The sequence below is a fragment of the Passer domesticus genome, chromosome 6 (assembly GCF_036417665.1).
Source record: "Passer domesticus isolate bPasDom1 chromosome 6, bPasDom1.hap1, whole genome shotgun sequence".
Lineage (NCBI taxonomy): Eukaryota > Metazoa > Chordata > Aves > Passeriformes > Passeridae > Passer > Passer domesticus.
This window is the reverse complement of record NC_087479.1, coordinates 11,956,276-11,983,529: the sequence shown is the minus strand read 5'-3', so window position 1 is coordinate 11,983,529 and position 27,254 is coordinate 11,956,276. Positions and strand designations below refer to the sequence as shown.

The 27,254-nt window shown below is 40.3% G+C and overlaps 1 protein-coding gene and 1 long non-coding RNA gene across 15 annotated transcripts in view; one reads left to right on the top strand and one right to left on the bottom strand.

The window, feature by feature from the left end:
- Window positions 1-1,051: 1,051 nt before the first annotated feature.
- Window positions 1,052-27,254, bottom strand: part of BEGAIN (brain enriched guanylate kinase associated) — a 157,099-nt gene continuing 130,896 nt past the window's right edge. For all 14 annotated transcript variants that reach the window (XM_064423354.1, XM_064423353.1, XM_064423358.1 and 11 more), the window contains 3 exons: window positions 10,032-10,139; window positions 6,361-6,444; window positions 1,052-3,147 (listed from right to left, as the gene is read on the bottom strand). In XM_064423354.1, the coding sequence (XP_064279424.1) occupies window positions 1,774-3,147; window positions 6,361-6,444; window positions 10,032-10,139 (1,566 nt within the window). In that variant the 3' untranslated portion in view covers window positions 1,052-1,773. The remainder of the gene's footprint in view (window positions 3,148-6,360; window positions 6,445-10,031; window positions 10,140-27,254) is intronic.
- Window positions 14,453-26,248, top strand: LOC135302637 (uncharacterized). The gene is made up of 4 exons (XR_010364221.1): window positions 14,453-17,486; window positions 21,816-21,934; window positions 23,162-23,247; window positions 24,968-26,248. It is a non-coding gene; the product is annotated as an uncharacterized LOC135302637 (long non-coding RNA).

Below are 27,254 nucleotides of genomic sequence, written 5' to 3'. Positions count from 1 at the left end.
ATGGTGGAAGTAGAGAGCAATGGGAGTTATTCATGCCAAGTGCACTGAATCTGTGGCCCCATGATTGAAGATACTTATGTGGGAAATGAACAGTTCTGTAGTCCTGGTCTATAGTCAGTTGCCAGGTAACTGCTTTCAGAGAATCAGCACAAAAAGTATATTTTCTTAATATCTATTGAGTAGATCATTATTTTAGCTTTACAAGGAGCTAGTTTATATTTCCACAATGATTCCACTGATTACTACCACACACTGCACTAAGCAAGGTCTTCCCCCATATATCAGCTGTCAAGAGTCAGTATTTTAAGTATAGTATATGTGAACATGACTTAAAATAATTATTAAATATTTATTGCTGTATTCTACCTCTTGCCAAGCAGGAATACTGAAGCTGGGAAGAAGGGAAGAAAATCCACAGGATTTCCCTTTCTCTCATTTTTGTTTTCCTCCTCCTCTTGTTTTGCTCTCTCCCTTTTCCTCCTGTCCCAGTTGTACACTCCATAATGGTGAAATGGTGAGAAACAGAAAAAATGCTGGAGGAAATGCCAGAAGTACAGGTAAAAATACATCTTCTTGAACTCAGGAGTAAAGACTACAGATTTTCCAGATTTTCCTCAGGCTTTAGAAAAACCACTGTTAGAAATACCAAGCTACATAAGAAGAAGGGGCAGCTGTGGAATTTAACAGTCCTAAAGGCATGAAAGATTGTGTCAAGTATGTGAATAATAGAGGAGGAGCTTACATCACTGGTTTTTGAGTAATTTTCTGTTCACATTCAGTATGCAAAACCCTGTCTAGTGGACTCAAGACTATGGATAAACATTTTTTTTTCCTTGCTTACTTTCAACAGGCTGATGAGAAGTCACCCTCCCACACCCAGAGGCCATGGGCTGTGAGTGAACCAGTTCACTCTGGAGCTTACAGAGAAAAAGAGACTCCTCCAGAAAGCAATCCAGTTCAGCAGCTTTAGTCATTAACTTTTGCTGTACTGATGCCCCCCAGAGCAATTCCACGTTCTAATGAATGAAAGGAAAAACAACCCCAGAATATATCCACTGGTGTCTTTTATTAAGTTATGCAAAATACAGTATTAATTATGACACTGCATGCATTTTAGACAATATAAATGCAAGCCTACAGAAAATGTGACAAAGAAACCCTCAATTACTTTTGAGGTAGTATACAAGGAAAAATAGGAAAGCAGAAACACAGTGGATTAAAAGAACAAAATATTAGTATCACTGTGCATACATTAGTCACTCATAAATACATTTGTATGAAATAACTTAAGATACAATTCCATTCTTGTTAAAAAATATAGTTCTTCAAATTCACCATTCTTGTTTTTTTTATTTCACATGACATTTTATGGTATTTTATCAGGTGGGTTTAATTTTTTTTTGTCACTGTCATCATGATTTTACCCTTTTCCTCCAAGTATTTAGGCACAGATGGCCTCATGCACAAAAATAAATAAGAAACCTGCTTGAAGGGAAAAGAATTCTGCTCAAATAGCTTAGGATAGTCTAATAAATACATTTTTGTTTATAAAAATATTTCAGGTTTATAAAAGAGGGGAGTCTCCCATGTGGAAAGGATGTCAAGTGAAAAGTGCTGTATAACGTTTTTGAGATTTTTGTTTTAAACATATAGTACCGTTATGAATATATATTTTATAATAATCCTGCTTCTTAGAACCTTATTGTTCACTAGAAGTATCAAACGCTCTTTTCTTCCTTTTGTCTGCTGTCTTATTGCCATTTGGGGAGGTGCCTAGTTCAGAAGGGTTCCGTATAACTGTGCTTTTGTAAGGCTGTCCTTCCGACTCAGACCAGTGCTCCCAGTCCTCTGGAACTGCGGCGGTTTGCTGTGAACACCCGAATGGCTTCCTTGATCCATGGAAGACTGGTGGATTTCTGGAGCCTCCACTGAACTCTGATTGAGTGACTCTGCTGAGCTGTTGGGGCTCACGTCCACGTATTCTCTTTTCAATACCGGGCTGTTTTCGATGTTTTTGCTACTGCATAACTGGACGGTGATCCTTTCGTTTTTTTGGTCTCTTGATTCTTTTGTTTTGTAAGCGGGCAATTTGTCCTGTTTACAGCTTGTGCTGATGTCAATGTTCAGGCCACTGTCTGTTCTCAGGAAGCAAGAATCCACAAGTCTGCTTTGGCAGATGTCATCTCCCTCTGAGCAGCTGTCTGCTTTGTAACTAGCATAGATGGGGCTTGTTCGACTGTCCCCTTTCTTGATGGGGCTGCTGTAGTACTGCTCTGAGAAGCTGCAGGGCGACAGCCTGCCAGCATTCCTGTAGGAGTATGCTCCAATGTCCTCCACGCTCAGCTGCCTCCATCGCCCTGGCAAGTCTTCTTCTGAGAGGTGGGTGCTCCTGCACTCATTCCTCATTTTCTGGTTTGCCAAAGCCTGCTGTGGTGTTATGGCTGAGAAATGAAAAGGTTCGTTTGCATATGGAGGCAGAGTCCTGGTAAAAGTGGGTGAGTTCTCGTTGTCGTCAGCAAGCTCCATGTGCTGTGCAGGTTTGGGTTTGGCAAACCTGGGGCTGCCCTGATGCTCGTAACCCGCGGGGGACTTCCTTTCAAAGAGCTCGTCTCGGTTGCTCATGTAGATCGCCTGCTGGGAGGCTGTCAGAGTGTTGGCCTGGGCGTTCTCCTTCTCCTCAGACGTGACGCTGAAGCTGGAGTAGGAGCTGGAGGTTGGCAGAGAGGTAATGTACTCCGGGAAGGCTTCGTGGGAGAAGCTGGAATGGAAACCATCTTCTTCCACAGTGCTGTCCGTGGAGTTTTGGGACCGCAGGAACCCCACGTCTTTCACCTGTGTGTCCACGCTCTGCCGCCTCTCCCTCCTCCTCTCCTCGGGGCAGTAAAGAGCTGTGTCACTGCAGTAGATGTCGGACTTGTACTGGGGTCTTTGTCCAACTTTTCCAGCAGAGTCCTGAAAATTGAGATCCCTCGTGGATGGGCTTGACAAGTGTGAGGACAAGCTGTGTGGGTCTGGTTTTTCCAGTACTTTGGCAATGACACAAGTGGGTATGGTATCAGCATAGGAAGTGTGGCACAAGGGGACAGAAAGGCTGCACCCGTGTTTCTCCAGGTGGATGCTGACTCTTTCCTGAAAGTCAGTTGGCAACTGCAACATAAAGAGATGGCAAGGAGAAAGGAGAAAAGGGTGTGTGTCAATAGAGGTGTCAGAGGAGTGCTGTTTATGGCATTACATAGCTCACCATACCTGGTCTTTGTGATGGCCACAATCTTTGTGCATTTCTTGAAACAAATGTAATCAAATGAATTTTGTTTGTTTATTTAACATTTGTACATCTTCATCTGCTTTCGCTCACAGATAACACTGTGAAACTGAAATGTTTCCTTCCAAATTAATTCAGGTTGGATAAGAATGATCACAGAATTGCTCAGGTCAGAAGAGGCCTCTACACTCATCAAGTCCAGCCATTAACCCAGCACTTCCAGGTTTATTTTACTGATGTAAATAAAGTATGTAGTAAACAATGATCTTAAAAAGGTAGGTAGGGAATTACAGCCTACAGCAACACTTTCCAGACTGTGTGCTTGGGTGTGATTTGCAGTTGGAGTGTGGGTGTGCAGAGGTCTCTCTGGGGGTGAGGAAGGAGGAAGAGATAATATCTATTCTGTTCTTCTTTTGTCTTTCCTCAAGCTCATCTTGCCTACAACCCCATGCCAAATTGGCTCCTGCCCTCCAGCATCACCTTTGATAAACAATGCTGTTTGAAGATGCAGAGAAGCTGTCTGACACTTATAGAAGTGGTGCTGGCTGCTGTGACAGGATTATTCCTGTGCTGGGAAGAAGCAGATCAAGCTGGCTTCCTTGCCCCTTCAGCTGGACACTGCTTGTCAGATCAACCATCCACATAAACCTGAACACACTGACAGAAAAAAAACACTAAGACCTGAATTCACATTGTGATTCCTGTGACAGAATTAATCAATAAGTCTGTTTTGAAATAATTTAGGGGTTTTTTTTAGAAAGTCAGGACCGGGGCTGTGGATGGTGGTTTCACCTGCCATTCTGTCATGTGGACCAGAACAGAGAGAGAGATGACATTCCTTGGTGAAGCGTACTCAGGTATCACCAAGCATGCTTTCCTGTCAAATTTTATCTGCCTTGCTCACTTGAGATCTCTAACAATGATCAGAAAGCAATATGGGAGAGGTTGTCTCTCCCTATTTCTTGCTGGAAATCATAATTCATGCTTGGAATAAGTTTTGAGTTTGTGATTTTGTTAGGTCCTTTGGTATTCCTGTTGATTTATGCCACTTGGGAATTAATCCCTTCGGTGCTGGGCTGAACAGTGATTTACTCAGCACTTTCTTTTTATAACTAGAAATCAAGTTCCTCTTCACAAAATAGTCAGTGGTTAAACTTATGACCTTAGCAATCTCACTTCCTCCTTAAATTTGTTCCTCTAGAGGAGAGAACACCACAAATACTGGTAGTTGTTCCCTTCCTCTTTATTTTTGACAAAGGAAATTTAACATGTCTGCTCCTTATCATGGCTTCACATTTTGTAAGATATGGAGATCCTCTTTTAATTTCATTGGGAAGTTGTTTTTAAAGCTGGTTTAACCCCCAAACCTCACTGTGTTCAGAATATGGCATGTAGTGAAATTACATTCCTGTTATTTGTAGTAGGACAAGTGTTTTTTCAACCAGCAGCCCTTCCAGGATATTTTGGATTAATCATTATGTTGCTAATTAAGTCATATGTCCTCCATTGGAAATAAAAGATATTGCCAGTCTGCTGGAAGACAGCAACATTAGTCATAGTAAGTACAGATGCAACAAAGATTGAATAAACAGGTTGTAAAATAGGCCTGGTGTGAATTGCCATAGAAATGAGGAAAAGAAATACAGTTAATTAATGTGAAAATGCTGTATGGGGCAGCTCTTATTTTAGTATCCTGTAGCACCACTGTTTGATCTATTTTATATACGTTATTAAGATTATGAAATGTGTTAAAAAGAACATTATTTTGGGGGCACTGCACTGGAAACTGGAATTACTAAAATGATACTGCTATCACATTGCTATATTTTACTACAGCTTAGGTTTCTGGATAACATATAATAGTTTATCAGGCAATATTTGCATTTGGAAAGAATTTATTGGCTGTGACAGCACATTCACGCTTGCTAAATTAATAAATGCTTGGACTAATGAGTGGAGACTGCCTATTTAACTGAGTATATGACAGTCTGGGAAATTGTTGGGAGATCTCACATTTGTGATAGTTCTCTGCAAATAAACAATTAAATACTTTTAAGGTCTTAATTAGAACAGGTAGAGTGCTTCCAAGTGTGAGTAATGTAATGGTAATTCCTTGATACAATTTGCTAAGGGAAGTCAGTTAACAGGAAAAAATAACAGGACCAAGATAATGGTTAATAATAATGGTTAATTGGAAGTTCTGTCTCTGTTCCATAAAATCATAGCCTGGTGGACAGAAGAATCTTGCTCCATCTTTATTTACCAGGGTTGTTCAGTGCTCTGAAGCCGTTTACTGACTTAGAGATGGTTTGTACATTCCAAATTTAATTTTGCAATATTCCACTGCAGAATTGCACAAGAGCGGCCATTTGGGGGGAGGTTGACCTGATGGGGCTGAAGAAGGAAAGGCTATTCCTTGTAACCTTCACTGAAGCAATATGTGTGAGGAAGGTGCTGTTGCTTTGTGCAGGGCCTGGATCCCTAAAGAACTGTCTTCTAAACTAAGATAATATTTGCCTCCCCTTTAAGGAGCCTATTTCTCAAGCCTTGTTTCCTTGGAAGCAAGGATTATTAATTAAAGTTTCCACCTTGGAAATCAATCATTCAGTGCTCTGGTTTCTTTAGAAAAAGATATTTGTTCTGGCAGTCCATTTTAAAATTTGGGTTTGGAAACTAGCTGGACTGGAAAATAGCTTCAGGAGGAAAATTGATTATATCAGAATCTCTGACGCCTGTGGCTTGTCATTTCCCTGCTCTCACCCCACTGCTCCTGCACAGCATTTTGCATTCTGGAGTTCACAGCACTTCAGTGTTTCACAAAACCTTTGCTTTACAGGCAATCAGTGCAGGCCCACCCTACTGGATAGGAGAGGTTTGGGGAAAGAAAGTGCCTTCAAGTTCCACCACGGGCTGTGATTTTCTCAGCACCACCCTCAATTGCACAAACACCAGCAGGTGCACGAGGCCTCCTGTGGCTTAAAGGAGGGTGTGTGGAGGAATAAAAGCCTTAAGGGCAAACAAATTCTGCAATTGGTACATGCAAAATAACCCTTTTTCCATACAATATTTATGTCATTGAACAAGTGTGGTCACATTACCTCTGAAAGTTTATGTGCCCTGTCATAGTTCTTGCTGCACTGGAGAAGCTGAGCAGCTAAATTGCAGTCCTTCCTGTAGAGCTCCTGGAAAAAACAAAAAATAACCTCTTCTTTAAAGTTTGCAAAGCACTTGTGGCTTTCAGCCTTTCTCCCATGCCTGATCAATCCTTTCAAAATTCACTTTGGGGACATTTGGAGCACACCTTAATTTCTAAACAAATTATGATGCTTTGTTGTTTCTTGCACAACCTAGAGATATTTCCTCCTTTGCTCTGTGAGGGCTGATAAAATTGCTAAGAATAAACTTTTGAGACCTGTTATAACAGAACAGTAATCTGCATTTCAAAAGATGGATTTTTACCATTAAGAACTGAATTTTACAGTGTTAACATGCATGGTACTGTGATCTTTTAAGCAAAAAAGAAAATTTTTACTGGGTGTTATCCAGGTGAGCAATAAAATACTACTTTAGAAAGTGCTAAAATAATATTATGAGACTGTGGGAGAAATTAATTACAGAAATATACATTGTGTTGATTTTTTTAAAAGGGAGACTCTTTCTTCTTTTGATATTTCTGGATAGTTCCTGGCTCCTTTAGTATCTTGCAGAATGCAGCTATAGAAATATATTAAATCTCACTGCAAATATTTGATGCTGCAGAATTGAATATTTTCACTGGGCAAGAAATTACCATGAGAATTCCACACAAGGAAGGAGAGAATTTAAGCAAGCTTCTTATACTATCTTGGTATTGAATGGCTCCCACAGCCTATTTAATGGGAAAATTCAGCACACAGATTTGCCCTTCACTTAAATTTAATTTAGCACACATGACTGTGTAACTGTATCCTTCAACCAGTATCTCTGGCTCCCTGAAGGTAGGAGTTGTATTTTGTTTTTCCTTTTGCATTGGCTTCAGAAGCTGACTTTATAGGTGGGCAGAGATGAGATATACAAAGCATGAAAGTGCTATGGGCACTGGGCTGTGTTAATCTGTAAAAATTAGTATATGTTTCTAGACAAAAGGTGTGGAATCCTGATATAATTTGGATTTTCTCTGATGTTAATGTCATAATTTTACTGCATGCCAGTTTTTATGGCTACATTAATTCTCTTAAAAACTCATAAAGAAATTTTCTGTGAAAAATAAAGTTCCTCTGTTTTAAAGGGCAATTTTAAAGTATTCTGTAATAAGAGAAGAAACAAGATGTTCTTGTGAGTCTTTCATTGATGGGGATAGTTGTCCTGTGAACATTAGTTCATATTTTTTCACATTCAAGGACCTTTAGACACTTTTGTTTTGTGATTTTTTTATACATGCCCCTTCTGCTGCAAATGTACTGTAATCATTTATGTGGATCTTAAATTTTATATTAGGACACACTATTTCATTCCTGAAAAAGAACCCAAGAATTCAATTTAGAAGTAAAATCTGTGGCATGTGCATGTGAGTTTGATATGTTGCATATACATTAAACCCAATATATATTGCTGCACAGTGTACAGCACAGACAGGTACCCCGAGTCCCTTATGGCATTTCCAGGCACACGGAAATTATATCTCTCCAGAACCTAATCCTTTCTTCAAAAGCTCTGTGCCTCTCTTTCTGCTCAGTGGTTGTCATGGAGAGCACAAAAAGCATTTCTGACACTTTATTTTTAGCAGCTTTAAAAATTACTACAGAGAAATTACATGTGAGCTACATGTGCCACGTGTACTTTGTTCTCAACCTGCTGGGCCAAGCCATGTGACTGGAGTGACCTTCTCTCCTTTAATGTTTGCCTCAGTGGAAACCAGCCATATCTGTGGCAACCAGAACAATCACTAGCAATTAATGCCAGAAGTGTTTCCCACAGTTTAAAATCTGTTTTTGTATCGAAAGCATAATTTTACATTTCTGTCAGAAGAGAGAGGGAAAATATAATGGAAGAAAGAAATATTGCTGAGACAAAAACATTCTCCCCATGTAGGATTAGTCAGTTTATCACTTCTGTACTTATTAGGTATAATATTAGTGGTTTGTTTTGTAGTCCTTTATTTTAAAATTTGGAATGTAACCTTGACTCCTATTAGTGATACTACATATAATCATAGATTATCCTGAGCTGGAAGGGACCCACAAGGATCATCAAGTCCAGCTCCTGGCCCTGCACAGAACCATCCCCAAGAGTCCCACCCTGTGCCTGAGAGCATTGCACAAACACTTCTTGAGCTCTGTCAGGCTGGGGCTGTGAGCACTGCCCTGGGGAGCTGTTCCAGAGCCCTCCCCTCTGGCTGAAGAACCTTTTCCTGACATCCAACCTAAACCTCCCCTGACTTAATTTCATGCTATTTTCTCAAGACCTGCAAGGGCAGTGCTATGTCCGTGGACTAACCTCAAGTCTGAAGAAGTGGTTCTGTTATTTGAGGCCTCTGGACCATATTCTAGTGCTCAGAGTAGAACTATGAGTACTGAAAACACTTCAAATGTGCCTTCAAACCTGACTCCATGAAGCAGTATAAATGCATGCATACTTAAAGGGAGATTTCTGCAGCTTTCTTCCACCTCTGTTCTAAATCAAAAATAACTCCACTGATTTCAGGTGAATTACTCTGCAGGTGTACCTGTGCTTCCAAAATCTGGATGTAGCCCATTACTTTTACCACACTCCATTACTTATAGCTGTTAGAGTTATAAAGTAACTCTTCTTTCAACTCAAGTTCTATAAAAGTTAGGGGTCAGATTGGGAACTTTTTATTTCAGTTGGAAAGCTGTTAATTGCACAGGCAGAGTTCACATCAACAGGCATTTTAATGAGATTAAATGCTCCCAGCTACGATTAAGAGTTCATGGGAAATATAGGAAGATTGAAAGTAAGATGCTGGAAAATAAGTGCTAACAGAAACATGTCTTCTGTAGATGAATTTTTTATTAAATGTGGAAGGAATGGCACAATAATGAACTAAATGCCTGCAATATTCCTCTCTTTGCTGTCTTTGCAGGTTTGTCTCAGGAAGGATTTAATGAGCCTGTTGCCAGCTGTGCTACTCATGCCGTTTTCCAGTAGTGTTTAATGAGATGGAGGGTGACAGTGGCCAGAGATGTTCCCTGTTTTGTCCCACACAGAGACAGGTACATTTTTACACACAAACAGCTGCTGGGGAAAGCCTGGCTCCTGCTCCCTGCAGGAGTGGTCTGGGTGACCAGGCTGGGTCAGTCTTCTGCTGGCAGAGCTGGCTTGTGCTGGGCTTTTTGGTGAGCAAAGACTGAAAGATCAAAGAATTGCAAGAAATGTAGGGCTCTGCTCTGTGCCTAAAATCCTTCTGATGAGTCCCCACTCCACACGTGTCCCTGCAACAGCTCTGACCATGTGCTTGCACCAATTTGCTGTACTGATGGCAAAATCAATGTGGGAATATTGCCATGTCTTAAAATATTTTTTCATCAGTTTCAGGCTAGACGTAAGGAAAAAAATATCAATGAAAAGTCTCACCACAACCTCATAGCATAAGGAGAGCTAAGTTTACAAAATGTTGGGAACAAACAAACAAACATGAATTTTAACTGTTAAGGTGGCAGGTTACATTTTATATAAACATAAAATACTATTCTATAATTTCTTGCACTGGGAAGTGCAAGACCCAATTTGTTTCTGAATATAATCTCAAAATGAATAATTAAATACTTACATTGTCTTCTGACAACTTATCTATTGTCACCTTGGCTTCTATTAAGTGATTATTGAGTGCAATTATTTCATGGCTCAAAGCCCGTTTTTCCTCTTCATAGTGCTGACCCTGTGTAGAAAACAGAGTAGTCAGTGTTTTTCTACTGTCAGAATATTCCAGATAAAGGTCCAGAGGTTGATGTCATTCTCAAATCCAGAGAAAAGCACAACAGACCAGCACTTCTTTTTTCTTTTTTCCTGCCCCCTCCTCTTATTTATTTTCTCCATTATTTTGCTTATGAGATGAGGTAAAGTTCTTTAGAACTATGGAGGTCAGACTGAGCTCATTTAGGAACCTTCACAGAAGGCTCCAGTTAGCCTGTGCAAAAGCATTCTATTGAGTATCAACCAATACATCCCTTCTCAGTCACAGGACAGGGTCTCTAACATGGAAGGGACTGGAGCTGCTCTTTTACTGCAAGAATGTCTCACTTATGCTCTTATTTCCCATCCTCACAAGGAAGGAAGAACAATACTTAAAAAGAAAAGCAGTTGTGTTTGAGCCAATTTCATTTTAGCTGCTGACTGTTCTGGCTGATTTAAAAGCCCTGATTAAGGTTGTTCATTTCTCAAGGTGAATGTTTACCTGATTGCAGGGTTAGCACTCATTAGCAGAACACAATCCACTGTGGCATATCAGGAAAACAGTCTGATTCAAATTTCTTTCTGCCCACTAATTTAATCTTGTTACCAGTAGGATGTAACTCTTTATAAAGATCAGTGGAAAGAATGAAATGCCACTAGCCCTTCCCACCCTTTATTTCATTTGGATACTCAGTGTTTATTGTACTGCTTCTCGTATCAAAAATCATGTGTACCAGTCATTTATAACCCTGCCTCCAGCCTCACATTGGTGTTAAAAAGTATGGTAGCTTCTGGGTGCTCTGAGATCAAGGCATCTTCTGTGCACTCAGAGCTGCAACAAGAAGGTTTGCAAAATATCTTGAGGGTCTTTTAGGAAGGTACATTGCCTTAAGAGCAGAAAGTAGGGTAAACCCTAATACATGTCTGGTTTGTTTACTGAACTCAATCCAGTGACAAATTCACAGTCTCAGTGGTGCTAAGCAATAGGACAAGAGGCAACACGTGGAAACTGGAACATGGGAAGTTCACCTGAATATGAGGAAGAATTTAACTGTGAGGGTGGCTGAGCAATGGAACACGGTGCCCACAGAGGCTGGGAGATATTGAAAATCATCCTGGACATAATTCTGAGTAAAGTGCTCCAGAGCACCCTATTTGAGCAGGGATATTGGACTAGATCTCCAAGTGGATCCAGTGGATCCAGTTCACTAGAAGTGAAGTGGTCCCTTCCAATCTCAACCATTCTGTACTTCTGTGAATGTCATTTCCCGTTTTTAGTTGCGAAGGACAAAATTTCCCAAATGCCATATTGCCAGGGAATATGGCATAATGCCACACAAAAATCTTCTATCAACACACACTTGACATTGTCAGCTAATTGACAGCAATGGGAATTGGGTGTTTTGAAGTCCAAATGAATATCAAGGTTAATTATCCAGCTGCAAAACACCAGCCTGTATTAAAGGAGGGTGATTAAATTGGAAGTGGCAGCTCTCATCCTAAGCTGCTATTTAAAGAAAAACACCTTCTCAAATGGTCTGAGTGAACCCACAGCTTGCTTTAAACCATGCAGATATGATTGAAGTGTCTTTGTGAAGGCCTGGACTGGTCTATTTTAGTGCCAGCTCTCTGTGGACTGTCTGTTCCCTGCTGTTGCCAGCCTTCTGTCCTGACAGGCCAGGTCTGGAGGCTGGCCCAGGTTTGACACCTCTTCCCTCCTTGCTCCCATTGATCAGGCACTCCTGCCTGGGGACTTCCTCATGGAAGGCCAAAATGTAGCTTTGAGAGCTTGCAAAGCTCCAACCTCAGTGATTTTAACCAGACACAGGGCTATGTTTTTAATTAGGCAGATCAACGTGGCTTTATATGAGACCCTTAACTCTCACTGATTTTATAGTGAACTAAACAACCAGGCACTTTGTAAACCTCCTGGCCATCTGTGCACCTCTAAAAATCTGTCTCCTTTGAGACTGTGACTGAAGATTACATTTTTAAAGGTATTTAGCTGTGTAATGAGGTAGACAAGTGACTACATAAGTACCAGCAAAAAATATGTCCCCTCAATTTTCGAAGTAATTTCATGCTTTTGAAGGATCCAGGTCCACTGAGTACAGACATAATCTTCCAAATAACCATTTGTATTGAAGATTTTATCAGTCCTTGTATGACAAGTTGTCATATCAGGACAGCTGATTTGTAGAACTCTGTTGCTCTAAATCTCTCCGATCTCAGTAACTGTTGCTCTTGCCTAGCCAAATTGAACTTTACTCATTCTATCTTGCAGTTCAGGAGAGAATATCTGATCAAGGATTTATAGTTTTCAGGAGAGAAACCAATAAGGCATCAGATTCAGGCATTTGAAGCACTACTTTCCACTGCATTTGAGTAATGCTGAATCTGGCTGAATTATGATTTAATTTTATTTCACTTATGATAACATTTGGATGACGTTTCCCAGACTTTTTATCTGCTTGAGTGTGACTTTAAAAGATATTCTATATTTATTGAACTGCAAAACTCGTCTGTTTAAATTTATACTGTACAGGTCAGCAGGTGGACACCGAAGTAATAAACACCTCAGCAGTGCTGTGCAGAAGAGGGAATAAGAAGGAAAGGCCAGTCCCAATCTTCTCCATCATTATTAGTTTGAAATCTGTGTCATTGACAAGAGCAAAAAGTCTGTTTCAGTGTAGCAAAATGAGGTAGCCTAAAGGTGGGTAGGACTATGGCATATTGGACACACACTGTGTGTCCATCTTTAGAAGTTCAGGGCTTCAGCCAGGTATTATTGTGGTGCAGTGGTGGCAACAAGAGGACAAAGGCTTAATCCTGACACCCCCTGTGGGAGAACAGTGCTGGAAGGGACAGAATGGTGGAGTTGGATCACTGTATTAGAAGGATTGCTGGCCACTGGGGGCTGCAACTTTGAACTCTCCACTTGCAGTCAAGCAATCATTTTCAGCATCAGATTGTCAGAGAGGCATGAAAGGAGGATGGGAATCATAATATCAATGCCATGATCACGAGTTACAAATATAAATGCTTATTTTACTTGTAACCACTTTTGGCAGATCCCTCTATTTCTGGTAGCTGATAGAAGCTTGGTCCTCCTACTCTACCATAAGGCTTGTGACCCCTCCTCCCTCCTTTTGGCACTGCTTTCTGCTCTGCAGGTGCTCATACCCTCTCTCTCAAAGCTCAGTAGTGAATTAAATCAGTGCTGTTATTGATGTGCCAATAGCTTGCAGCTGGGCTGAGGTTTCCTGAAGTCCACTCCAAAATGCCAGAGCCACAGAATGCAGTGGGCTGAGTGGCTGGTGGATCCTTGTTCAGAAATCTTTGTTGAGTCAGCTCTGTGCATGCTCTGCCCCTCTCATTCCTTGACACAGAGCCAGCACACGAGAGCACAGCTCTGTGGTGTCTGACTAACACAAGAGAACCACAGTCATGTGCCCACATCTGAGTCAGATCAAATTTGTTCTGCTGGGTGAATCCAGCAGTCACAGCACCTAGGCTGAGGGCACTTGCTCCTATCCTGGATTTAGCATGACCCCAGTGCCTCCTTATCAGATCTGAGGAAGGGATTGAATAGCTGTTCCTCACCAAGGGACAAAATTATATAATAAAATATATAATCTCTGTCTGGAACCTTAGGGCCTTTTTTTATACATTGCATTTATCACAATAAAAACATCACTCATATATTTATAGATCCATAAGTTGATGCTTTCAAAAGTGTTTGGTGCCATCTAGTCCCTACATCAGAAATATGTGATATAAGTGGGGTGAAAAGAATTTTGCTAGGTTGATTCAGCATGAAATAATTGATAAGTGTATTTTTAAAAGTAACAATAGCTGGATGAAAAGATCTGCTTATGCTTATCTTGCATATTAGTGGATCCATAAAGGTTACTATTCTAGTCCTTCAGCAGAAATGGGCAGGCTAAAAGTTCTCTCTCTCTCTGGTAATGTTTCAGCCTCCCTTCATTGCTTTCCAGCAGCTGGAGGGTGTCCTACCATAGAGCAGTGTCAGCCCATTAGTCAAGGCTTGGCTGCTTCCTGTGTGGTCTCTGCTGTCCTGTGGGAGCTCTGTGTGTAAAGTCCTTTGGAAAGCAGCCTCAGATTTGGAAATGGGAAGTGCTGGCTTGTGGAAATGTCAGGCTTTTCAAACACGGCAAAGTAAATCTTGATGTTCCTGTAAGGAATGTTTCCATGGATGCAATTTCAATGCTACAGTGACAATAATGTGATGGTAGCACTGACCAGCAAGGTATTAGTGGCCGGCAGTGTTCCTTTGGGAATACTTCTTACTAAGTAATGCCCAAATGACAGACAGAAAGAGAGGGAGAGACTTTTTCTGTTACAAATACCACCAGAATGATGCTGGTATCCCATCCTGAATGCCTCGACAGAGGTTTACTACAGTGTTTTTGGATGAGGAACACAGGCAGAATTTCGCTCCCTTTTTTCTCTACTACTCTACTTGTCCTGGAGGAACATAACACTCTGACAGGAGAAATTCCCCACCTTTGTGGACCAGTGTTACACTGTTAACTCAGTACTTTTTCCCTAGACCAGCAGTCACAATCTTTTCACTGCTCATACTTTAAGGCATCTGCTAAGAAAATGCAGGGGGCTGACTGTCCTGTGGATTGTAGCCAGCAAACAAGTGCTGACTATACAAGAGGGGATATACGTTCAAAACAAACTCTGTATGTTTTATGATGATATTTTATAACTTCATTGAAATCATCTTATGAGGGACAAAACTGGGCAGCTGAAGATGTCAAACTGGGAGGAGTGGTTGGTACAGCAGTGGGTGGTGCTGGCCTCCACAGGGACCTCACAGGCTGGAGAAATGGCCTGACAGGAGCTCCATGGATTGCAACAAGGAGAGGTGCAAAATTCTGCACCTGGGAAGGAACAACCCCTTGCACCAATGCATGCTTGGGGCCACCCAGCATATCCTGCAGCTTTTCAGAAAAGGATTGGGAGGTCCTGGTGGAAACCAAGCTGAGCACAGGCCACCAGTGTGGTTCCTTGCTGCAAAGAAGGCCAAGGTAACCCCGGCCTCATGAGGCAGCGCTGCCAGCAAGCTGAGGGAGATGATTCTTCCCTTCAGCACTGCTGTGGCCACACCCAGAGTAAAACGTCCAGGTCAGGATTCTCAGTACAGGTGGATAAAGAATTACTGGAGAGAGTCTATGGCCATACTGGAGAGAGTCTTCAAATGGTCAGGAAGATGATTAAGGGATTGGAGCATCTCTGTTCTGAGGAAAGGTGGGAGAGCTGGGACTGTTTAGCCTGGAGAAAACACACCTTGAGTGGAATCTCATCAAATGTGGATAAATACCCAAAGGGAGAGTGCAAAGAGGACAGAGCCAGGCTCTCTTCAGAGGTGCCCAGTGATGGGACAAGAAGCAATGGGCACAATACCAGTGGCACAACACACGAAACTTCAGCAGTGCCGTCTGAACATAGAAAACTCTTTAACTGTTGAGGGTGACTGGGCACTGAAAAGGGATTTCCTAGGCAGATTGTGGAGTTTCCACTCCTGGAGATATTAAAAAACTGTCTGGACATGGTCCTTGATGACTGCTGCAGGTGTTTGAGCAGAGAGTTTGAAGCAGATGATGCCCAGATATTGCTTCAAACCTCAACCTGTGAGTTCTGTAATGTATGGCTACCACATCTCACTGGACTGCTGTGATCACTGGGATGGTTATGATATGATAGTTTAAATTTCTGTTATTAACAAATGTTGATCTTTGCATATAAGTAAATGCTCTTATTGTTTTGGAGAGATGATTTACTAAATAATTAGTACAACTCTAGGTCCTAATAAAATTGAGAACAAATATGCATGGAATATGGTACAAGTTCACTTATGTTTTTCCCTGCTATTCCATCAAGACTTCAAACAGACCCCAGATTTGGTCCATGTGAATGCCTGTCTTCTGGAGTCAGTGATGCAACATCTAGTTATTATTGATAATTACAGCAATCATGGAGGACGTGAGTGTGTTATCTATCACAAAGAAAGGGCCCCCAGATGCCCTGTGCATTCTCAGTGATAGTTCCATGTCAGCATTTCAATGATGAGCGAGGATGAATTTGGTTTACAGCATCTGTCAGTACATATCTCGTATTCTGGTGAGAAATTAATAAAAACGACCATTCTTTGTGGAATGGAAGGTTGGGAGATTATGCAATGGTCTCTCCCACCAAGTGTGGAAACTTTTTAGTGTTGCAGAGGGTACTAATGTGGGTTATTTCAAGTTTAGGTGCACTCTTCCTCCCATGCAGGTGTCTCATGGTCTCTGCTGAGGAAGGCAGAGCTCAATCCAAGGGACCTCTCATCTTGTAATCAGAGTCTTAAATAGAAACATGTGTGGTAGTGGGCCTGGCTAGGCCAGGGTTATAGCCAACAAGGTAAAGAAACAAGAATGAGAAATGTGCTGGAAATAAAACCTTTTTTCCTCCTATAACTCTGAAAGTTAACAGCTACTCTATTTGCAGTACTTCCCTGCAGACCATATGCATAACTTGTTTTATCAATTGGCTCATAAAGAAGCAAAAGATGGTTTAGATTTGCAGGAATTACTGGATATTCTCTGCAGTAATTCCTGATTTTAAGCATGTTAGTTTCTGCTCTGCAGATCTTCATGTTTTTATGGCAGATGATGTGCAGGCAGATGTGCCAGTTATGGAGGCTCAGTGTGAATTTATCTGCCAGTGAAGGGCAGTGTGCATCCCCTACTCACACTCACTTGCACCCATGGGCAAGAACTGTAATAAAAGAGTGAACTGACAAGATCAGAGGAGAAAATAATAATGAAAGACTTTTCAATGGATAATGAGATTGTATCAACTGATACCAGTTCACGACATCATCCTTAGGGTGCAGGATTTGGTGCTGATAATTGCAGCATGAAAGCAACTTTTAATACACATTAAATTTTTAGTTTTACTTCTCTGCATAACAATCTTATTTTGGTTTAACGATAAAATGAGTATCCAAAGGAGCTGTTCACTTACAGATTCACTGAACCCACAAGTCTATTTAAGAACGTGCATCTTTACAGGCAAAAGAGGAAAAGAGCCAAATGTTTAGCAGATTTATGAGGTAATTCTTTATCAAGTTACAAACAAAACTGCAGGAATGTGTAGGGATCTATGCAGAGGCTGTGGCAGTATCCTGATTGCACTTCATCATCTACCACTGTCTCATCTTTGCTTCCCACTGCAGTAATCCCCAGGACGCCCATCCTTGTCTCAATACCTCTTCAAAATGCTAATAGAGCCTGGCTTTCAGGAATTCTGCTACATTATGGTAAGGAGCAATGACTAATTCATTATATTTACCCTACAGAATATTAGATATTTATTTAAAGTGATTTTCTGTTGCCAAGCTGCCAAGGTTGCAGGCAAGGCTGCATTCTTCAGAGACAAATGTATGACACCATGGGTTTAAAATACCCATTTTTATGGGCAGGTCAGAGAAAATATGTTGTTGATGTGTCTTTTGCCTTAGGCTTTACCTACTGCAAAAATCTATGTCTTGTTGGAGTTCTTCCACATAAGGAAGATAGTGGCAAGAACATTATTCCAATGTGACAGGCCTTTCTTATGATGAACACATGGGATAAAAGGAAGTGACAGATGTATGATTCTTGGGTTGGCTCAGGAAGAGACTGGATTGTCTGTCCTTGCCCACAGCTTAATTTTTTATTTTTAATTTTATTTTTTCACTCCTTGTAGGAGCTCAGAAAAAGAATTTAAAATAATTACATGGTCATAGTGAAATGAAAGGAATGCAGACTTCAGCTGAGCTAGTGGTAAGGAGCAAAACATTTTGCAAAAAGCAAAAGAAGTTGTGTGAATGGGTAGAAAAGGAGAAGTTTCTCTGCTGGAGGCCACACAAGGCAGGCCCTTCAGCCTTGTAGTTTGAAGCTGCCACTCTAAGGACTGATTGCCTCAAACTTTCCAGCCACAAAGGCTCCTCTGTGGAAATGGAGAAGTTACTAGAGACTGGATGCTACTTAAATGAACGACTTAGATGGTCTAGAAGGACGAGGTGGCATTATTTTCTAGGAGTAAAGAAGTAAAATGATCTAGGAGGAAAAATGTCGTAGTCTGAATTTTGGAATATTCATTCATATTTATTGCAGATTATTTTAATATGCAAGTGAATTCTAATTAGAATTGACTACCTAAACAAGAACAATTTCCCAACCAAATAAAAATAGTAAGGGCTAGATTATTTACAGTACTTTACCCTTTAATAATTTGTTCTGCCCTAGGAATTTTGAAATCACATTTCCTGTCACCTTTTGACACTTCCTTTTAATAATGAGTCATGTAGAAGAAAACTTCAAGTCCCTTCCCTTCCCCCTGTGACTAAAGGAATGGTTTATCTAAATGCTCTCTTGGGAGCTAAAGTACTTCTCTCTCAGAAGATTTTTCTCTGCTATATCACAGTCCTGTGGCAAGGCTGAGTTTTCCTCTCTGGGTTCATCCTTGCACCTGAGTGCACAGAATCCATTCTGGCAGTGAAGACCTGTGATGAGCTGGATTTGTGCCCAAGCCCTGCCTGGACCCCGCAGAGCCCAGAGCCAGCCCAGCAGCTCTGCCCTCCCCACAGAGCTGTTCACAGTGGCAAACCTGCTATTATTGCTGCATCACTGCTAAACCTTGGGCTTCTGTCTCCTCACCACTCCACATCCTGGGCTCTTCCTCGGGTGGATTTTGATCTTTTTAAACAAGTCCATGTCCAATGTGTGCATGTCTTTATATTCTGTTCCCCTAATCTCTTGTATCTGTTTAATATACATTGAAACATCCCCTGGGATATTGATTGGGGAGATTTGGCAAGCTGTCTAAAAAATTGTAAGTGTAGTACAGGGAATAAACATAATGTACTTGTGTCTCTTCTGTGTGAATTAGCATCTCCTTTTTTTATTAAAACATATCTCTGCTATTTACTTTGTAAAATCTCATGTTGGGTAAAGGTGTTTAAGGTTTGGTGTTTCCCCCCAACCCCAATCAACCCCAAATCCTTGAGAACATTTTGAGAAAATCCCTCTAAGCTCTTTTCAAGGCAAAGCAGGGTAGATCCATTAAAATAAAATACTCTCTTCAAATATCCAGCCCCTCAGAACCTGTTAAATAGTGTCTTTTTGGCAGCATCCCAATTCAAACTGCCATAACCAAGTATAATGACTACATTAAATAACTATTAAAAAAAAAAAAGTATAGAAAAGGAAACAGCTACTATGCAAATTCCTTGAACAAAGACAGAATTTTGCTTCCAACCCTGCTAGCAGGTTACTCATGACTCTGTCTCTTAATGCAGTTTGGGGGGTTGGTGTTGTAGTTATTTTTAATGTGAATTTAATTGTGGCTCTCTGGAATTGCTGAGGAATCCTGCAGGGAGGGGCAGGTGGGACTGTGCCAGGGAGCTGCAGTGGTGCTTGCTGCAGGCTGTGGTCACAGGAGGCTTTGCTGGATAGAGCCACATTTGATTCCCATGGTGGGGGACCCTGTTTCTGCTCCCTAGGACTGGAGGAGTAAACTCTCCTGGCAGAAGCAAAGGCTGCAGAAGGGATTGCTTGCTGTAACTGATTAAGTTTTACTATAAGGGAAGCGCAGCACTTCCTTCCCATCTGACTGCTGGGATCAAATCCAAAGAAAATTAAAGATGGATATATTTTTATGAACAAGCAGATAGGAAACTCACTGCAGTGAGTTTCTTGTGTTCCTATTCAGGATGGTCATTTCAGCTGTTGCCCTCAGAGTTTGTGTAGATGGGAGAAACTACCTTTGATCAAGAGAAATGTCACAACCTTTGTTCCATGTCATAAGATCAGCTGTCTTGAATCAGCACTCCTCTCTTTGCCATTTCAGAGCTTTGCTGAAATTTCATTTGCCTCCTTAACTATCCTGAGTTATACTGTAACTCTGTAACTCCACAATCTTTTTTTTTTTCAGTAGTGAATCTGGATTAAAAGGCCTTTGCTGCCACATAACAGTTCATGGCCCCATCAGCTGTACTGGCACGACTTTGGCCATCCTGAAAGCCAGACTGACCCTTCAAAATTGAGAAGCCCTTTGTTTGGGAAAGAGATATTTTAAACTGTTTTTTTCCATTAAGAAAAGTGTACATGGATTCAATATCCTCAGTATTTCTCCATGGCATTCAGAGATCTGGCTCACAGTTTAAGTATTTTCCAATGACATCCCAAGATTCAGTTTTCTTTTGCCCTGGAGCCTGGCAAAGATTTGAGCACTGTGATTTCTTAATTCCATTTATTATAGCTATTAATCTATTTCCTATATATAATATTCAGTCTCTCAGGTATTCTTTTCACAGCAGCTTAGAAATATTAATATCCTCTTGAGAAGAGGCTAAAGCAAACCTTCTCTTATTTTTATGTCAGGGATGTCATTGTCCAGGTCTAAGCCAGCCACCTTCCTGCCTTCCTTCATTCAATCAGCATAGAGATTTCTTCAAAGCATGCAATTCCTCATTGCATGGTGATTTTTTTTTTTTTTTTGGAGGAGCAGTTCTCCAATGGTGGCTGCTTCTCTCCACTGGCTGATAAAGATGCTGAGGATAATAATGTTTCGGTCATACACGTGTAAAATAGACATCTAGCACATAGATATCTAAGAGTAGGTAAAATGAAGCTTATTTGAGTAACTAGCTCAATGGCACACAATTCATGTTTGGCAGAGGCAAGGACTGAATCCATATCTCCCAAGATATAAATCTGGTAATTCATGGGGAGCTTGCTTTTCGGGGCCTGCAACTGTCCCAGAGAAGAGCAGCATCAAGAGATTTTGCAACTAATGTGACTCTAACTGAGACAGGCTTTCAGTAAGTTGTAACAACCTGTTTGATGGGAAAACCTCAAGAAATGAAGAATATGTTATTTCCCTGGATACTAGGAGCTCTAGGCCTCTTCATGTGCTAACAGCTTTCTCCCTTTAAACAGCTCTGAATCCTGAGTGTACTTCTTGTTTTCCCTGATTAAAAAGCTGTCTGATATTTAGCATTTTCTCTCTGTGAAGACATTTATATTAGACAGTTTTCTTTCTCCACGGCACTAAACACATAATCTGCCTGAGTCTCTTGCTGAGGCAGCTTCTTTACTTCTCAGTCATTCCAATTTTCAGACAACTTGGATGACTTTACAAACCCTCTAAAAATGCTCAATATCAGAACTTCAACCACTGTCTTCAAACAGGACCTTTTTTTGTCTAAAACGGTGGCAAAAATATCATTCTGCTCTATTCACTTTTGTCATGGTTATACAAATACTACTTCTGTTATTTCTCTCATGGCTTGCTGCTGGGTGCTGGTGTGGAGTTGTTCAACCAACCTGACTCTCAGAGTCAGTGACTTTTCCTGAGTCCCTCCTTTCCAGACAACCCATTCCCTTTACTTCTTCCTTCTCATTTTTTGCATCATGGTTTGCAAAGCAAACCCTCATAGATTTTATACTTTTAAATGTATGTGGAAAAAAACCATCTTTTGACTGAATGGGAATGTCTTATGGAAGGCACTGGTCATTTGAATTGATTTGCTTATCAACGTTCAACAACATCACTGATCTTTTTAATCTCATTTTATCAGCAATAATTTTGTGTTTACTTTTAGGACACTGTTGAAAACATAGGTTTGTGCTGAGACCTGTACCACTCACTGAGCTGTCCTGACCCAGCCCTCTGAACAGACTCTTTTAAATGGAAATACTGTGATGCCTGCTACTTTTTGAGGTGACTTTTACTGCAACCCTTCTGCTAACTGCTTTTGAGATTGTATCATGTTTATTTAGTAATCACAGTCATATGAAGTGGTACTTATCAATTCTTACTATCCAAATATATCTACTCAATTGCCTTTAAAAAAATTGTGGTTCACTTAATGATTTTTCCTAAATATATGTTGACTTCCATTACTTATACTCTTCTGATTTAATTTTCCAGTAGTTGAACAACATAAACAGAGAGTTTGTGTTTTCTACAACCTCTATTTGCCCCATTCTGTGCTTGACCTCTTGGATGTTAGTACAGTTGGTTCAGAATTATCTCTAGATTCAGAATCTTATTTAAAATTAACATCAGCTTAACACATTAGAGTGTATTTCTAATTTAGTTTGGAGTAGGAAGCTTGGAATCTGTTCAGCTGGTTCTTTTATCAATCTTAGGTGGAAATTTATGTAGGCTTCTCTTTTTTTATAAGAAGGATTTTGCAAGTGTTTGCTAAGACATGTTACTTAACATTGTCTGTAGTTTCCATTGAATTTGGAAGTTGGGTTGCAATCTGTAGTAAAAAAAATGTTCAGCCTTAAAGCAAAGAGTGGCACAAGGGCTCTGCCTCCCACCCAGGGCAGCCAAGTGAGCAGGGAAAGGTGCTCATCTGTTTCCTCATTTTTCCTGGGGCAAGGCAAGGACTCAAAGTGCCACAAAATGGCCCAGTTAGGTCAGAATGAGGCATTTCCTTGCAATCCTGGTGCAAGAAGCACATTAAAGCTCCTGTACACTCAGGAGGGAGCTGCTGCACGTTTGGAGTGCACAGAGCCAGAGGGACTGGGGGATCTTTGGGGAATGGGGGATCTTTGCCCAGCACAATTGCCCTTGAGGTTTGAGGCACCCCAACAGCAGAAGCATTTAGTAAATCTCTGGGTGCTGTATAGAGAGATTTTGGAAATTTCTTCTGGAAAACATCAGAGATTAAAACTGTTCGTAATAAACTTTAATTTTGGCACCCTTGATTTATTTTCTTAATTGTGGTGTCTGTCAGATGCCATTGATTTGAAAGGTAGTTGCTGCTTATAACCAATTAATTTACTTTCAGAGACAGCTCTCCAGAAACAGAGAAAAGCAAAACCTAAACCCCAAACCAAAATGAAAACTACAAAACTTCCTGGTAAACACACAATATTAAAATTAATTTTTTTTCTTAATATTTTCGTAATTTGGGTTTATTTTCCACTTCTTCAGGGGATGGTCTTTCAGTCATGGACACTGAATTAATTTGACAACTATTTTCTTCCTGCCAAAAGAATACAAAAAGCCCTGGGAGCCTGGTAGGTAAACTGCTCTCTGCCATTAAGAAAATGAGATTTAATGCCTTAACCAAGTCCTCTTTCACCATGAAGTACGCAACTTTACTGGTTTATGGAAAACATAAGTATTGGGCAAGATGTTAGGACCCTGAACCTGTCAGAAGAGGAAGGAAAAAGAAGAGACTCAGAGTTGTGAACACACCCTTAGGGCTTTGATCTTAGGAAGGAACTTTAGAGAAACTCTTTTAAATCATAGTTGAGGATGAAATGAGAAATATTTGACAGTGAATAGACCCTACGAAACTGAAGATTAAAAGCCAGACCCAAATGCACCACTCTACAAAAGCTCTTATCCTCTGGTCCTGTTGATTGTCTTCTGGTTCCTTCTATCTCACTGTTCAAAAGTATTTATAGGAACAAAATTTTAAATTCAATGAAACTTTTAATCTAGTTATTCTGATTTTTGTCCTCAGACATTGGTTTGTGACTTTTGTTTATGACTTGGTTTATTGGCTTTTGTTTTCCTTGTATTTACACATTGTTCTGTTTGAATTTATCCTCTACACAATGTAGTACATTGCACGTACAACTTGTCCTCAGAATTGACATCTAATTTACTGGTCCTTTTTTTAATGCTTCCTGTCATAACATCTTATGCTTGAAGAGTGCAGATATAATTTGCTTTTCAGCTTCTGAGGTTTATTTATTGAGAGAAACATGCTAATGTGTATGGACACTGAAGAGCTGTGTTGATTCTCATTAGTGATAAGAAATTTATGTCAAGGCTTTAGACAAAATCTCTGATTGTTAAAATGGTTCTTTTATCCCAAATTTTAGCTCCATCTTTAAATCTTAACAAATATCCTTTCTGTTCTGCAACTCCAAAATAAGGGAATGAATATTTTCCCCACACATGAGTATATTTTGGGTGAGTTAAGGGCAAAACTTCAGGTAACCTGACAGCTAGAAAAGGATGTTGGATGCTTCTGCACAAGTCTCAAGTTTCATCAGAAGTCATAAGAGCTGTACTAAGAGATAAGGAGGTCCTGTTCATTCTGAATAAAAGCTTTTAAAAATCTCCTTCTGTAACCTGCTGTGGTAAGGAGACCTCCTGGTGTCCTCTAGAGTGTAGCTCCAGTGAATGTGTAAAGTCATCAGCAAAACAACAGTTTGGTTCTCTCTATTTATCTTAAACCACTGTAGGAAAATATAACTTAATATAGATATTTTAATTTTTTTGAAGTATATTTTAATCCACATAGGTAGGAGGAAAAAAACCACTTTCATTGAAGGCAATAGAAGAGCTGTACTATTTAAACCTCATCACAGCCTCTGCTAACTACTTTTGGTGCTAAAGCTAGGCACTACTGGAAGGTACAGAAACACTTCCTACCACTCTGGCAGGATTTCAAAGTCCATATTTTCCAGCAGATTAGATACAGAAGGTTGATTCTAAGCAATGTCTTAATTGCTGTTTGATAGCTAACAAAGATGCAGCTTAAGAGCTGGCAGGAGATGCCATGGCAGATTTTAGGTTCTCTACATCTGCCTGTGTGAAGAACCAGGCATTCATAAATAATTTAGCCAACTCAGTCACAACAGCTTGTTTTTTTAATAGTTTTTCTATACCAGCAAGAAGACCACTGTGATCACTCATTTGATCCATCTAGCCCATGTTGTAAATATTTCAGTCAGCAATTCCTGTGCTTGAAGAATACACATTTTGTTTTCTATTGGCAAGTAACTGCCAGAAGAACCTGCAGAAATCTGGCTAACACTTCATGAGAAGATTGTTGCCTAGCTGGAGAAGGCTGAGTCTGACAAGTGCCCTCTGCATGTCCTGGCTCAGTTAGAACCACCCTGGAGGCATCTCAGTGCTCCACGTGGCTGAAGGTCATCACCAGAGCAGCTTGGCTAGTCCTTGGGCTTGGCACCTTGTGAGAACTTTGAGTGTGGTGCTCTGCTTTGAATGGACGTGTGAGTCTGTCCAGCCTTCCTTGGGAAGTCCTTGTCAGGGTTTACCCTGTGCCAGCCTCAGAGAAGAAAAGCTGCCCTTGAACAGGGCTTAGACCACTGTAGGAAAATATAACTTAGGTTACTCAGGGATTTATCATGAGGGTGGATGGGCATGTGAGGACTATAGGAGAAATGGAAATGAAAAATGCAAGTGAAACAGTGAGATCTTTAAGCTGTACAACACGTCATTTTCACAGTTTGTCACTGTCAGGTGACCACGGACTTGTAAGAAGCTTAGAATTGAAAACCTTAATGTATTCTTTATGGGAACAAAAGCTTCTGAATTATGCAGCAGCCTAAAATGTTCCTACTACAGGTGACTCAGATTCTAGATGCATTATTTAAAGAGTCCTATGATATCAGTCTGCTGCTATGGAACTGCAATCTATACCTCCCTTTTTCACTGGTGTGTCTTTACAAATCCTAAATCTAATTGCATAATTGAAAACAGTCCTACAGAGAGACTTCTGCAGTTTGCATTCATCTTCATCCACCTTTGCAGCTGCCTCCAGCTGTGTTTTCAGTATACAGTAGAACTGATGCTGACTCCTTTCTGATTTTGGAGAATGAAGGCTGGAACCATATATGCATTTCTAGTCTATGAAAAGGCATTTCAAGAACACCTAAACTCTGCTGAGAGATTGTCTGGAAGGTGTGGAGCAGCATCAGAACAGCAGTTTAAGATGCTCAGGCGGTCTGTGAAAAGGAAGGAAGAGGTAGAAACAGAACCTTGCAAGTTTGAAATATATGCCAAGACAGAGCCCTGTGCCTTGTCTCAGGTCAGGGTTTTAATGATTATGTGATACAGGTGCAGCAAAAAAAGCTTAAATTATGGCTTATCTTCAGGATTCAATCAGTAAGCCACTGAACAGAAGCTATACCTCTCATATCACTTGAACAACTTCTGCACCTCTGGAAGGTCACAGAAATGCCTGGAAGGAACCTCAAAGATCATCTAGTACAGATGTGTATTTCTTTTTGTTGTTGTTGTAGTGTTGCTTAAATAAATTGCCTTGAATATATTAAAATATTCAGGGATTATATCTAAGGCTCATTTTACATTATTAATCTGTTACTATAAGGTTTTCTTCAAATTGACACTACAAAAACTCTGATTTTTATTTCAAAATGCAATGGACAAATAAATTTTAAAATAGAATCTGCTTTCCAGGTTTAAAACTGAAAGTTATTACCCTGTGTTCATAGCATGAATGAGATGCACCACATTTCTTTCAAGAGAGGATTACAAATCAGCAATCTCATTGGGATAAATTATGATGCCAGAACAGAGTTGACGAGAGAACCATTTTATTATTGTACCACTTGTTTTGAGGATGAACAGGAATTTCCAAATTAAAGAATCAAGAGTGTGTGTGAGTAAAATCCCTCCAGCCTGAACCTTTTCATAACACTGATGTTAATTTCTCTCTCACATTTCATTTTTAAAGGCACTCCTTAAAGTGGAAAAAAATATGACTGGCTATTTCTATAGTGATTGCAGATGATGCCACCTCCTGACTACTGGGAAGAAGTGTTGGATAAGAGTCAGAATAGAAAATGTGTTCAGTTTTCAGCTCTCCAACTACATGAAACAGAACTTCTTGGTGATATTTACTACCAGGCCCCATTCTCAAAGTTACTCTAAGTTACTCTGTATATTAACCTGAGCAGGATCCTGAAAGTCATATATTTGCCCTGGTATTTCCAACTATGGAAAATGAAGGGTTAACTGAATGTATTTGGAAAATGAATGGCATGAGAGTGAAGAGGAGCTAATTAATGCTCCTAACCTTTCCAAATGCCTGTTGAGATCAGGACAAGAAAAATGTGTTTTGCCCTTTAAGAAAAAATTGAAAACAATATCAATTATGACAGTAGTATTGGAAGAAAAAAAGCAGGTGCCATATGGTGTTATGGCACATACAGGCACTACAAAGATGATTCTTCACTAAAATGAATAGAAATTTACTGATGGGATGTTACTGCTTTCCCTAGTATTGCAGTAGTGCTTG